This window comes from Theobroma cacao, chromosome 3, assembly GCF_053813885.1.
Source record: "Theobroma cacao isolate CCN51 chromosome 3, ASM5381388v1, whole genome shotgun sequence".
NCBI classification, from domain to species: Eukaryota; Viridiplantae; Streptophyta; class Magnoliopsida; order Malvales; family Malvaceae; genus Theobroma; species Theobroma cacao.
This window is the reverse complement of record NC_142641.1, coordinates 40,771,366-40,785,695: the sequence shown is the minus strand read 5'-3', so window position 1 is coordinate 40,785,695 and position 14,330 is coordinate 40,771,366. Positions and strand designations below refer to the sequence as shown.

The window sequence follows — 14,330 nt, the reverse complement described above, 5'->3', positions numbered from 1 at the left end:
AACTCCAAATGAGTACAATATAACCTTACATTTTCCCGTAATTACAATTTTTTTATATAAGGTATACATAAAAAAGAATTAGTATTTGGTAAAGTAATGGCTAATGATTATGAAAAAGCAAACCACTAATGCATGAATAAAACAAAATATTATCCATAATTTTGATATGATTTTTTTAAATGAGATAATATAAAAGTAAATAAGCAAAATCAGATTTAATCCTTAAATCATAGAATAAACACGATAAATTGCAATTCAAATTTTGATTTTTAAATAAACAAAATAGGAATAAGAAAGTTAATAATAGGCTTATTATCATAGTCCATAAGTTAAATACGATTATTGTAATTAACTTTTTGTTTCTTTCTTTCTCCCCTCGACCGGCAAACCAATGCTTTCGAGTAATGTGAAGAGAACATGGCATATGAATTCTATTTATTAAGGCAAGAAAATGGGATGTGATGACGAAAAATCAAAATTTTGGTTACTTGCCAAAAAAACAAATGAAGATGGATGCTATGGATGGAGTGAGATTGACACATGACACATGCATGAATGTCAAACATGGATGGGTATTTATGGAAATATGGAAGAAAGAAAATAAAGAAGGAAAGAAGAATATTAGAAATATAATAAAGATATATACACTAGTCTGAAAATGGGCCTGTAAAATTGACGAAGTAAAACATCATAAATTTTTGGGACGTTGTGAAGGAGGTCCAAGAAGTCAGTGCACAGCACAAACGGACGATCCAAAGAACACATCAACCAGACCATTTTCCTCTCTCTCTCTCTCTCTCTCTCTCTTCCATCACCTTTCTCTCTCCAAAGCTCTGCTTTTCCACCTAGAGGATCATCACTCTAACCAATATATAATAATATTATAGTATAAGAATATAGAGAGAAGCCAAAAATAAAAGGAAAAAAAAGTTGTCCTCTGTTTTACCCATTTCCTCCATCAATATTCAGAGTCCTTTTTCTTTTTCCTTTTTAAATCCATATTACATAAAGTGACGATCTTTGAGGTGGGTTTGGCTTTTACATCGATGGAAACCATTTAGATAAGGCAGGTACGTTGCTCTTCTAACAACTACTACAACAACTTTAGCGTTTTTTTTTTCCGGGTGTTTGTTTTTCGGATCATTTTGTAAGGTAGGATGGTAAAGATGAGATTTTGTTTGTTTGTTTACAGAGGAATCTGAAAAAGACCATTTTTTGATAGCGGGAGCTTCCATTTGACCATGGCGGTTGCTGAGAATGCTGGGGCAAAAATCGGGTCATCAGGTCAAAATTTGGAAGACACTGTAGTATCATCTGATTCCAATGCGGTAAACGATCCAGATAAATCAAAAACAAGGACTGATTCCGTGACCGCTGCTAAGACTACTAAGGAAGCCAACTTTCAGCAAGAACAACCAGCAGCAGCCGTCAACAGCAATGGCGATAGCAATACTCAGATGCAGAACGGGTTTAGTGAAAAGAATCAGCATCAGGTGGGGGCAAAGACTGCTGGGTTTAATGGGTTTAGCAATCTGGAAAATGGGGGTAATGGTGAAATTTTCAAGAATGATATGAGGGATTTGGTAGAGATTTTGTCTAAGCTTAACCCCATGGCTGAGGAATTTGTACCTCCTTCCCTTGCCAATCATCCGCATCATCATAATTTTAATGATAACCATGATCAAAACCAAAATCAAACTAATCCCTTTTTGGAAAATGGGTTTGGATATGATACTGACAATTTTGTAGCCGGCAACGTCAATGGACATACTAATAGAAGGGTATGTTCCTTTCATTTCTTCTTTGGCTATTCTATAACAATTTTATATTGGTTGCTTTTGTTGATTTTCTCGTTTCTTTTTTACTCAGAAGAGAAATAACTTTAGCCAAGGGAAGAGAAGGTTGAATAATAGAACGAGTATGGCACAGCGAGAGGATGCAATTAGGAAGACCGTTTATGTATCTGATATTGATCTACAGGTGACATAGTTTCACACCGTATGGTTTTTGCCTTTGTTTAACTTTGTTTGTGGACTGATATCAGACTGTTTTATTATGTTTATTCTATAGGTTACTGAGGAGCATCTTGCAGGTCTCTTCCTAAGCTGCGGACCGGTACTTCTTGTTTTTTCTCCTATTTTTTACGAAATTTTCAATTTATGATTACAACCTAGTAGTGGTGGATTATTCTCCTAAACAATTTCCTGTTATTTTGGCCAAAAGGTTGTTGATTGTCGTATATGTGGTGATCCTAACTCTGTTCTCCGCTTTGCCTTTGTCGAGTTTTATAGCGAAGGTATTATGGGAGTCTTATGCATTTAGTAAGCATTGATATATGCCCTCATTTTACATCATTGACGATTCACTGTTCTTGTAGAGGATGCAAGGGTTGCTTTGAATTTGTCTGGGACCATGCTTGGTTTTTACCCTGTAAGAGTGCTGCCTTCCAAGACTGCAATTGCACCTGTTAACCCGACTTTTTTACCGAGGGTAAAGCATATATATGATGAATGATCTTTATTCACAGTTGTGTCTAAGTTATAGAAATTGACCAGAGTCATGTTGATATATGGTTTCATTTTTAATTACTTGGCTTCAAATGTTTTATGCTCTTCAGTCTGAGGATGAGCGCGAGATGTGCACAAGGACTATTTATTGTACAAACATAGACAAGAAGGTTGTTACTCTGTCAACTATTTTTCTTAAATGCCAGTGTGATCAACAACTAGAGCAATAATTTCGGACTTGTTTGTTCAATTGATACAGGTTACTCAAGCTGATGTCAAGCTCTTCTTTGAATCAGTTTGTGGGGAGGTTTGTAGTTTCTCATGTGACCTACCTTATAAGTGCTGCTTGTCTAATATTTGTTAAATTTGATGATATCTTGCTGAACATTATTCCTTTGCGGTAGGTTCATCGCTTGAGGCTACTGGGAGATTATCATCATTCCACTCGTATAGCTTTTGTCGAGTTCGCAATGGTATTTACTCTCTTGCTATCTTTATTTACCAAAACTGTTGCAAAATCTGTTTATATGGCATTAAATTACATTACCTGTATTGTTCTTTCTCAAATCGAGAACATTCTGTAATGTAGTATAACCTTGAAGCTTATTTATTCCAAGATGAAAAATGACGTGGTCTATTTCCCTTCAACAGTGTTTAGCTCCTTGTTTACAAGAATATTTTACCATCATTCTTTCTCTGGTATTCCAAGCCTCAGTAGTCTTTTCATTGATCTTAAATTTTCGGTGGATGAAGTAAAGTGGCGATGGTGCTAAAACCTCTTCAGGAGGGTCACCTAGTTTCTCCTCTTTTTGTTTTGGCATCATTCCTCCTCTTCAGTTGCTGCTTGATTGTGTTACTTGAAATGGTTTTTGGGATGTGAATTATATAGGAAATACATTGTCAAATTGGACTGTGGGAGTTGAATTATGAGAATTGAGTTGTGAAAATGATCGGTTCCATAGTAGTAGTCCAGATCTTCCCATTGGCCCTTTCTCTCACTACAGATCATCTTAGACTGATGAATGGGGAACTTCTTGAAATGTGTTTTTTCAAAGGTATGGTCTTTCTTAGGGCCTTCACAGCTGTTGGTGCAAGACTGTTAAGACTCGTTATGATTGTGCCTGCTGCTCCATGAATTGTTGATTGTAGGATGGTGAAATGAGGAGCATGTGTCTCATAAGTTTAGTGGAAGCGTGTGTTGAAGGACAGTGAACCAAGCTCAATGAAATCTTTCTGTACCTGCTATTGACTGATGGATGAGGATTTAATGTGTTGCAGAATGATGTTTTCAGCAGTTAGCAGGTTTATTCTGGCAGCTGGACAGACTGATTATCCATTTGTTTGAGAGCAGTCTGAGCTTTAGACTTGCCTAGTTTAGTATTCAGTACTATACAGCCATTTATTGCATCATACTCAACTTTTTCTTTACCTGAGGAATTGCATTGTAGTTTCACAAGATGAATCACTTTATCTGTTGCTGGGAATTTTGAAGACTAGTTAATGCACTTTCCTCATTTGTCTTTGATGATTTCATACTTTTTTCTAACAGTTGAGATTTTTTGTGTCTGTAGTTGAGCAAAGTGTGAAGATAAGTGCATGATAACTCTTGTTTTATATGTGATTTAATCTACTAGGTGATTTCTGAGTGTTGTTTCTAGTACGCTGCATGTTTAAAGGAGCATAGTTGAACTGGGATCTAAGCCGTTACATTATCAGATTACCCCTCTCCTTTCCACCCTATTAATAACCTAAGCTTTTGGCATTGTTGGCTCCAAATCTGCTGTAGCTGTTTAGCTGGAATAATTTTGCACATATTTCTCACAGAATGGAACTGCCAAAATGTGTTTGCATGTTGCTGCAGAGAATATGTTTGTACATTTTCCTTGTAATTGTTGTTAAATGGCTGTGCTGCAACTTGTTTGCTGGAGTTTCTTATAATTTTGGCTTTACGTGTAAACCAGTTAATGTGCTTGGATGCTGCATGCAAAGATGATCTTTATGTTTAATATTTCACTCTTGCAGGCTGAAAGTGCGATTGCAGCCCTCAACTGCAGTGGTGCAGTTTTGGGGTCACTGCCCATAAGGTTGGTTAACGAGATTTTTCTGATTGGGCTGATTTCTTGCATTTTATGGGTTGTAAAATTCATTTTGTCCCCTAATTTTATGGGATTTATTTTGCATATGCAGGGTAAGCCCATCAAAGACACCTGTTCGGCCCCGTGCTCTTCGCCCTGCAATGCACTGAATCATCTTTTTGCTTGTTACTTTCTCATGGACTGATCAACTGCCAATATATGTATTTACTTATACATACATAGATACAGCAGTACAATCGAGGTACTTTTGGTGTTAATGTTTATCATCTTGTCCCTGTGTCTTAGCTCAGTATCTTTGTTACTTATAGGGGGTAATTGTGGTTGCCTTCTTTAGCCTGTAGAATTGGATGGGACTGAGGACATGTATGTTAATTTATGTTACATATGGGTGATCCCTAAAGACAGATTGCTCAGGCATATCTAACAACTGATAATTTTAAGTAGACTATATCCAGTGTTCTTTTTGATTTGTTTGTTGTGAGGATTCGATAATTGCAATGTCAGATGCCTTTATGTGTTATGGATTGCTTGATTGTCCGACCTGTGTATTCCTTTGGTTTGAGTTTCTAACAGAGGAGTTGGATTGGTAGGTTTAAACTTCAAAGTGGAATCTATGTACATTTTCCAAAAAATTGATCTTATGATCCCATTTTCTTTCTTAGATTTCCTGATTTAAAGTGAAATATGAAATACTAGTAACATCATATTTCCAGTTTTCTCAAGGTAGTAACTGACTAAAATATCTGAGAAATGGTCAATAGTTGGACATTTAAATGGTTGGTGTGGCAATTTGGGTGTCAATTTCTTGTATTTCCTACCTATTCAATGCTAAGACTCAGCCAATGCATTGGCAACAAGGATGTCTTCTACCAAGGGCAAACCAACTATTACAGTATACCTGAACATTTAAATTTTAATACTTGAAGACGCATTTCTGGTCTAGCTTCATAGACATGTAGGTTTCGCTATTGTCAAGGTTCTAAAATTTTACTAATCTAAATTAATCGACAACCAAAATGGTCAAAAGTAGACGTTGCACAAAGCTGCAAACATATGGGGTCTAGCTTTGTGTGGAGTTGACAGTGGTCCTGAAAAGGAAGTTCGGAAAGGCACTTCTGTCCGATGAATGGTACAAGTACCAACAAAATTTTCAGTTTGGATATCTGTTTTATGTCTAAAATTGAACTTTCGCTAAGTGATTAGTTTCAACCACAAAAATTAGTTAAGCTGGCAATGATAGCATTCATGCTGTGGGTTTAGGAACCTAGCGAGCAGCCAGCCACAAGCTTATCTGAAAAAGTTGGTATTTGCCTTTAGCTGGTGGAGGGTGGACCAATCATCCTCCTTCCTTCCCCTAACGGGGATTTGCTGTCTAATAGTCCTTCTCTCACGCCGCATTTGAAGAAAATTAGAAGCAAATTTATATACGCACAATCATGTGCGTGAAAGGAACCCAGGCAGTCGATGATTGTGTAGTTTTGTGTGGGCATTTTCTCGGATTCCCGACATATATCATGAATCCCGGAAGGTGAATATGCAAAAGATAGACAGTGGAAAGATAAAAATGCCCTAGGAATGTGAAAGGTGAAATATACTTTTCACTTTTTAGACATACGACAGAGAGACAGTGACTCAATAATAAACTGCAAAACGAAGGAAAACAGCTATGATGAACTGACAAGCCAAGCAACCCCAAAGCTTTTTCTATCTCTTTCATAATTCAGACCAAGTATTGCTTTCTGGACAAGAAAAAAATAATTAAAAATCTTATGAATATTCATGATCAATAATGGGAACATATATGGTTTGGCTAAAAGAAACAGTGTGGGATCATTTGAGACATGAATTTAAACAAAAGTGTATTCCTAAAATGGGTAGAAAAAAGTGCGTAAATTGTTGCGTGTCAAAAAGAATACACTATAATCCAAATAGCAAAGCTAAAAATGCAAAAAACGTTTTCTGTCATTTAGTCTTGAATGCTTCCCTGGGTCTTTGCCATATATGATTGAGGTGTGTTTTTGCAAAAAAAAAAAAAAAAGGAAAAATGTAAAACCTCTTTCCTTTCTTTTCTGCCTATATGAGAGTATATTCAGTTGACTTCTTGTTTGTATCCTTTCCACATTTCTACTGGCGCTGGCATTACACTGACGAGTTCTGTGCAGAGGCAGTTCCTGGCATGCCGGCAGATTCTGCTGTGGCTGGTGCAGCTGCATTGTAAAGGAAGCCTGTTATAATAAGATCTATTGCCCCCATCAAGTCAAATAGTGCAAATAAAAGAACAGTAAAATTTTAGATACTCAACCGGTGGGGGCAAGCGGTGAAGGAGAGGCAGCTGGAGGAAGTGTTAAGCTCCCAAATGCACGGTATGGCGGAGACGGGTAAGGATACTGAGTGATCTTGGGATACTGAGTTGGGCTGCCCTGTCCTTGCTGGTGATAGAGTGGGAAGTAACTCAAGTAGACTCCATGGGATCCTGATGACCCTGTGGTGAAATGGGATGGGAGCTGTTGCCCTCCGTATGCATTGTAATAGTTCTGGAAAAACAACTAATCTCACATCAAAATATCCTATTGTTTTACACATTTGTAATGATTAAACATGAACATCGAGGATTTCATAGTTAAAAGTTGCTATAATTAACCATGTCGGTAAAAACGCATTCTATTTTTAGTTGAATACCACAAATTCTGAACCGGAAGTTGCATTGACTGGTCTAAACTCTAAAGTGTGACTCAGATGGACGCAGAATTTAGATGGGATAAGAGACTAACCATTAAATAAATGTCCTGTGTGTAACCAGGATACCTGAATGTTAAAGGGCAAGCACTTAGAACATTAAACCACAAATTAAAACCTACGAATTTAAGTACATCATATCAGTTTTCAAATATTAAGCTAATGCAGAGAATTTGAATCTGATCTACCCGTAAGCCGAATAAGGAAATGCGTATTGCGGGATGATTTGACGGTAAACTGCCGGAGTACCAGTACTGGGTGGTGCCATGACTCGAGGTGGTGGGCTAAATTTCTCCATTCCTGTAACGTTGTTAGCAAAACGTGCAAACTAACAAAGCGAATGTAAAGGCAAGGAGACAGAGAAGAAGAAAAAAAATCAAATGAAACAATCACCCGCAATAGCAACTGCCATATAGATTGTATGTTTTGATGGCTAAGGGGTTGAAAATTTGAAGAGTTCACATACCATGCTGAGAGGCAGAAGTTGGACGATTCTTTTGAGCACCAAGAGATGCAAGATTACAGTTTGCTCTCCTTCCATCAATCACAGGAAATGGATTATGGCAAGCCCTCATCGCCGAATCAGCATCCTTAAACGTCACCTAGAAGACCATAATCAAAGCAAAGTTAAAAATACCATAAAAGAAAAAAAAAAACAAAAAGCAAAACCCTGGATAATCAAGGAGGTGGAAAGGAGAGAAAGAGGGAACGTGTTCTTACAAAGCCATAACCTTTTGATCTTCCTGTAGTTTTATCATTAATAACAACAGCTTCTAGAATCTCTCCAAACTGCTCAAAATAACGTTTCAGGGCATCTCTTTTAGTTTCCCAGGCCAAACCTCCAACAAAGATCTTGGTGTAAGTCGTGTCACCAAACCCTGTAGCATTGTTTTCACCCGCCATCTTATTTGGCCCTGACTGAGACAGGGAATAACAGCCCAAAACAAAGCACAGCCAACCCCAGAGAGATAATAAGGAAAGAACCCAGGCGAGAATCAGCACCTAAAAAGCCAAAATACACTGGGAAAAGGGGAGACAAAGTGAGAAAGAGCCGTTGGCTGACAAAAATATTTATGGAGTGAAGCAATCACATCAATCCTCTAAAACAACTCCAATCAATAGGTTTTCTTCTCGCTTCTCTCTTTTTCTATCAGAAACTCAAAAGATTTCCACAGCCAACTCACCTTAGATTCCCCAACAAAGATACCCTCAACGAGAAAGTTATTATCACTGTTAGAGGTTTTGAAAAAAAGGGTAAATGATAATAGTAACAATAAAAAACTACAACATAACCCAACGGAGGACTGCAGAGAAACAAAAGGTAAGAAAAAACCCTTGTACGACTCTTGAAGATTATACTTAGAATGTACTGATAACTAAACAAGAGAAGGAAAATAACAAAAAAAAAATAGAAAAAGGTGCAAGTGGGCAAAAAAAAAGGGAAAAGAAAAACAGTAGAAAGGGGGAATTTCCAATGAAATACAAAGAACTTTATTTCCATTTTTCCATCTTTCATTTGACATCAATATACTACTTTTTAATGGGTCCAAAGGTACGTGCCTTGCTGTATCCAACTCTCCTGCATATCTTTCTTCTTTCCTCATCTGCTGTAATTTTTTTATGCATATATTCCTTTTCCATGTTATTATATTAAACTGTTGATCTAATGGCTAATGCATACTAAATTATTAACCGTCGAATATGTAAATTTATATGTTTTATAGGCCATTAGAAGACATATTCCATCGACCCTCACCTTCTCTACCAGTTCAACAGCCGCTCATTCAGCAATCTTAACCTATTCTTCTTCTTCGGACAATAAATAAATTAATTCTTGACAAAATTGTAATAAATAGTCATCCTCGTAAATCTATGTCAAAAATAACTTTTCATATAAAATTAATTATTTTTATCCAATTTTAATTATGATATAAAAAAATATCTTTAAAACCATTTCAAACAAATTAAATGTTTTCAATTTTTTTTGGTCTCCATTCGTCTGTTGTGCTTTCCATTTTTCTCTCTCGTCATCCAACTCTCTCTAATTTTACCATCATCATCATCTCTCAGTCCATCTCTCGTCGTCGATCTACATATTAAAGAGCATGACATAAAAGGTAATAATATATCATAGATCTACAAATCAAAAAATATGGCATGGTGAGTAACAACAGATTCTTGAGTTTATTAGTGTTGAGTTTTTCAATTATTTAAGTTTGGTAGAATATACTTTGGCATATAACAAAGTGATTAATGCCTTGTGTAACATCAGTAGGAAAAAATAAGTTTTGTCTGTAATATCTCGTGTTGAAGCTTTAGACTTAACGTGTAACATCTTGTGTAGAAACTTTGATCTTGACGTGTAACATCTGTTATTGAAATTTGATGTGTAACATCTGCGATTGAAGTTTGGTGTATAACATCTTCTACCATAATATCTACGTAGATTTGCAGTATCTCATTTGTATTTCACTACAACATAAAAAGCTTTTAAAATTAAAACATGTAATAACTTTTTTTTTTCAATTATTATAATATTTTTTAAAATATAAAGTGTTTGTAACTTGTTCTTTATTTTTGTATTTCACTAGGATATAAACTCTTGAAATTAAACACTTTTATGACAAAAATAAAGTTTAAAATCAAAAAGAAATTTGATATGAAAATAAAGATATATTGAAAAATTATTCAACTTGGGATGAAAAGGATTTGGATAAAAATATATTATCCAAAATCATCCAATTTGGATAATTAGTTTTTGAATTATTTTATTTGTTACATTTTTTATAATCATAAAAAAAATATGACGTTTAATAATTTTTTTTTCAATATAGCATATAATTATATTTTTTTCAATAGGTAACAAATTTTTTTCTCTTGATTAAAACTAGTTAAAATTAAAAAAATTACTTTCAACAACACTTTATCTTTGAAGGCTAAAAAAATTCATCTCTTATGTTTTTCTATTGCTTATCGAAATAACGTGCTTCCCATTTGGTTTTGTTGTATGAAACAAACCGTTGTTTTACCTTGCGAATTTTCTGTGATCCCTAAGAGTATAAACAACTATACATTGACTCTCTAGTCTTTTCTCCAATAATATTATGCATTGCAATTTGATTACCATGAATTCGTGAATAACCATGTTTGATTATCAAATTTCATTTCAATTTGATTACCATTAATTTCATTTGATAAATCATGTCTATGTCTATATATATAGGGCTTTTGTTAAAGCTTTTGAGATAAGTCATGATGAGCCGACCGCTTTCCTGAAAAGGTTTGGGCTCCATCTTCCGTACCTAGTGTTTCCATTGGTCTCTTTACTAGCGTATATTTCACTGTTTCCGCACCAAATAATTGGCACTAAGCAAATACTAAATCAAATAGTTTAAAGCGAAATCGGGTGCATTTTCCCCCGGATCCGGACTTGAGAGCCTTTCTTGCTCAAATAGGCCGAAAGCCCCAACAACCCTCTGTCCCCGAATTCCAGTCATCTTGTGGCATTCCATTCCCCGAATCTGTAACCCATGGATGCAGCAAAATCCAAAGTCAGCTGAACACTGATTTAAGCCCAGTTCACATTAGTTTAACAGGGTGAGTTTCTCTTCCCAAATATGGGCCCGAACTCCCACCTTCTTAGCCCAGCACTTCAGTCGAAACGACAAAACAAGAAAAGAGTCTACGTGGTCCTTTTAATGTACTGTGAACCATTAAGCTTGTCCGAATTTGCTTTAATTAAGTTACAAAGTCATGATTAAAGGTAAGGAATTATATGACCTTTTTAGTAGGAGCTTTGCAATTTGCGCTGGACTATTGCGTCTTAACAACCCATTAGGAACAAGCCCCGAGTGTGCAGAAGGCGGCGGCTCCAAAGGACAAAACCAAGAAGCGAACGGACCCCATTAAACAATAAAAAGATCAATCCATTGAACTTTACCAAGGAAAGACTATCATAAATCATGATTAATTTAGCTTAGTGGGGATGATATACTAGAGCGAGATGGAAGGCTCTGGAGACTCTAGAGAGTAAAAGATGGGGAATTCCAAAAAATGGAATGGTGCACCAATAGCCAATAGGCTTCTCCATCCGCGAACATATAGGGCCCATGCTATCTTTTATCGGCCCTACCTAATCAGACTGAACCATAATTGAACAAAAATGCCTCCAAAATGAGTCGAGGTGGAAATACTCTCAAACTTTAACATTCAGGTTTTCGTTACATAAGAGAACCCTTAAAAAGCTCAATGGAGGATTCAGTAGTGCAACACGTTTCACGCATTCCTTTGTTTGGATTTACTAACCCTTTGGTCGGGGCTAATGGTCGCCCCTTTTGTTAGTTTCCGTTAAGCCAGCTGATTGTAGGTTTAGTTAGGTTAGTTGGAACTTGGAGGCTAGTCCGTAATAAATTTCAAATTTTAATAAGACCAGAATGACCAGATCTTTCAAAGTCTCCTCTTCCTTTTGTCTGAACCCGATAATGACATTTTCCTAGTGGAGGAACCAACATTACCCATGAACACCTAAAAAGCAATAGTAAGACTTTGTTAGGAGTGAGAATTTGGTAGCTAGGTAGGCAATTTACACAGAAAGTAAGAATACTTAAAAAGAACAGAAAAAAAAAAAAAAGAAAGACTGAAGCTGCAAAGTTTGCAAGAGGTCTATGCATCCGATTCGGAGACCCCACTAAACAGCGCCTTTTTTGGCTGTTAGCAATAGGCTAATTTCCTCGTCAATCATCGCTCATAATTAATAACATAATATTTATAAGAGTAACAAAGAAGGTTTGGAAAATAATCTTCTGAAGGCTCGTTTGGACACGCGGGGATATGGGTCTAGCTGGTTTAGAGGGTCACTTGCTTTGCATGTTCAAGAGTTTGGTATTCAAATTTCATGTACGTTTTTACATTATAAAATACATAGTTAATTTATAGACTAATAGGCTTTTATTTAAGTAGAATTTCAGGGTAGAAGACATTAATATGTATAGCCCCCTTAGAATAATAGGCTTTTATTTAAGTAGAATTTCAGGGTAGAAGACATTAATATGTATAGCCCCCAAAGGACAATACCATCTCACCTAAACCTTTTGATGCCAACTGCAACTCAGCACACATGTAAAAACAATGGAAAATAATTCCCATGGGAATGTTGCTACCGAAAGGAAATCTTCCTACACTGTTTATATCGAAATTGTCCCTCAACTTGAGAGTATTGAATGTGTTTTAGGTGCCGAGAAATGGTCCCATGGATCGGTAATCAGAGAGTCGTGCCAAATGCTTCCATTGAAATTAATAAGCCCCCACTCTAACCGAATTCTATAAAATATACAAGTAGTCTTTTTATTCGTCCATGTTACTTATGCTTCATTGACATCACCAAACCCTAAGGATGATGCAATAATGCAAAGTACAAATTTCTTTTAAAGAAAGAGCAAAAAAAAAGGGAGGATGAAAGTGTTGGTCGATAACGAACCACTATGTAGGTGTATAAATATCAAGAATTAATATCTTGCCTTTCAATCTGGCCAAGTGACCATGAAGATTTGGACTGCCCAATACTCCTTGGTGGCAATTTTTTTTAATTGACCAATTATTGTACCAACCGATTACATTGTGCCATTTGTTTAGTCATCCAGTTGATAGACGGTAATTGATGTCTATGTGACATGGACACTATTAGGCTCCTAGAAATAAACAGAGCCAATGGCCAATGCGCAAAGGAGGATAATGGATGGGCAATGCCAATGCGCCACCTTCCACTAACCGACTCTCTTTGCATGCGTGTTGACAATTTTATAAGTTCCCATTTTTTTAGAGAAAAAATTTATTACCATAACGCTACTACTAATATTTTAGGGCAGCCGCAGATGTAATTTAACCTGCCTTTCTCGCCGGAAAGATAGCTTTCTACTACTCCACTCAACGCAAAACAAACCCAATATTTGTTTAATGTCACTTTAAATATATGTTACCTCTGCTCCTTCTACAATCAACCAACAAACTCTCTTTGTCTCATATATTATTAGCTCTTTCTCTTGCTAATAGTACCCCATAGTTCCTAGGCCATATCTCTTCCTGGCTCTAATCTTTTGCAGCTATATGGGTAATTGTTGGGCTCTTCGTAGACCGAGTGAAGGTTCTCGCCTGGGTGCCGTTAACGCCAAGCCTGAGAAAGTTTTGCAGGTGGTGAAGATAGATGGAAAGATACTAGAGTTCAGAGCACCAATTCTTGTTAAAGATGTCTTGGTGAAATTCTCTGGCTCGGGTATTGGTTTGTCAAAGACGGTTACCCAGCATCTCCCGCTTGACTACATTCTTCCTTCAGAAGACCCTGTCGGAGCTCCAACTCCTGAAAGAATTTCATCCGTGGGTGGTACACAACAAACCGGTGGTGTCAGGAGAATAAAAGTTGTTATAAGAAAGCAAGAGCTTCAGCAATTGCTGACGAAGCAAATATCGGTAGAGGAGGTTCTTGCAGGGCTTGAGAAAAGTAATGGTAATTTTGTTGTATCTCCTAGAAATTGGAAGCCAAAGCTCGAATCTATCTCGGAAGAAAACGAGTAGTTGTTAATAGAGTAACTAAAATTTTTCTGTTGTTTCTCTAACTCTGAACTTCAGCGCAATATATATGTTTCTTGACAAAACAGAATGATGTAAATGGAATTGCCTGAAATGAAAAGAAATTGTAGCACATACAGAGTATCACTTTCATTGCCTTTCAGAGCAGCATGATTCTTTTGACTTTGATGTTGTAGAAAAGAATGAACACTGATTTTCTGATCTCTCTCATAGTTGTTAGGCTTTGTCCAATACCCAAAAGTGTAGGAATTAGAACGTAGGAAAGAGATACCGATTTTTTTTTTCATTTACATTTACCTATAAACTTCGATAAAAATATACCAGAAAACTTAGGAAAGTAGAAAATTCGTCAATACCGTTTTGATGCCTTGAGAAATAGGGAAAATTAGAGTACGAAAACCAGGGTCGA

The 14,330-nt window shown here is 36.4% G+C and overlaps 3 protein-coding genes across 7 annotated transcripts; 2 read left to right on the top strand and 1 right to left on the bottom strand.

Annotated features, from left to right (window-relative positions):
* Positions 1–711: 711 nt before the first annotated feature.
* On the top strand, positions 712–5,072 carry CID13 (CTC-interacting domain 13). 4 transcript variants are annotated; one of them, XM_088804552.1, is made up of 11 exons: positions 712–1,066; positions 1,223–1,781; positions 1,870–1,980; positions 2,071–2,115; positions 2,224–2,296; positions 2,378–2,490; positions 2,618–2,677; positions 2,767–2,814; positions 2,912–2,980; positions 4,530–4,591; positions 4,695–5,072. In XM_088804552.1, the coding sequence occupies exons 2-11, from the start codon at positions 1,242–1,244 to the stop codon at positions 4,750–4,752; spliced, it is 1,179 nt and encodes a 392-aa protein (XP_088660678.1). In that variant the 5' UTR covers positions 712–1,066; positions 1,223–1,241; the 3' UTR covers positions 4,753–5,072. The 4 variants fall into 4 exon arrangements, with proteins under 4 accessions (XP_088660678.1, XP_007039192.3, XP_007039190.3 ...); XM_007039130.3 differs by having other exon boundaries at positions 712–1,070; XM_007039128.3 differs by having other exon boundaries at positions 713–1,066; positions 1,193–1,781.
* Positions 5,073–6,445: 1,373 nt separating this feature from the next.
* LOC18605850 (uncharacterized) lies at positions 6,446–8,681 on the bottom strand. Of its 2 annotated transcripts, XM_018116661.2 has the most exons (7): positions 8,524–8,676; positions 8,060–8,359; positions 7,806–7,941; positions 7,528–7,639; positions 7,375–7,408; positions 6,906–7,137; positions 6,446–6,810 (listed from the first exon to the last, which is right to left on the bottom strand). In XM_018116661.2, the coding sequence occupies exons 2-7, from the start codon at positions 8,240–8,242 to the stop codon at positions 6,743–6,745; spliced, it is 765 nt and encodes a 254-aa protein (XP_017972150.1). In that variant the 5' UTR covers positions 8,243–8,359; positions 8,524–8,676; the 3' UTR covers positions 6,446–6,742. The 2 variants fall into 2 exon arrangements, with proteins under 2 accessions (XP_017972150.1, XP_017972149.1); XM_018116660.2 differs by having other exon boundaries at positions 8,060–8,681.
* Positions 8,682–13,099: 4,418 nt separating this feature from the next.
* On the top strand, positions 13,100–14,063 carry LOC18605849 (uncharacterized). The gene has a single exon (XM_018116662.2). It carries the CDS (start codon positions 13,442–13,444, stop codon positions 13,904–13,906), a length of 465 nt encoding a protein of 154 aa, XP_017972151.2. The 5' UTR covers positions 13,100–13,441; the 3' UTR covers positions 13,907–14,063.
* Positions 14,064–14,330: the final 267 nt, after the last annotated feature.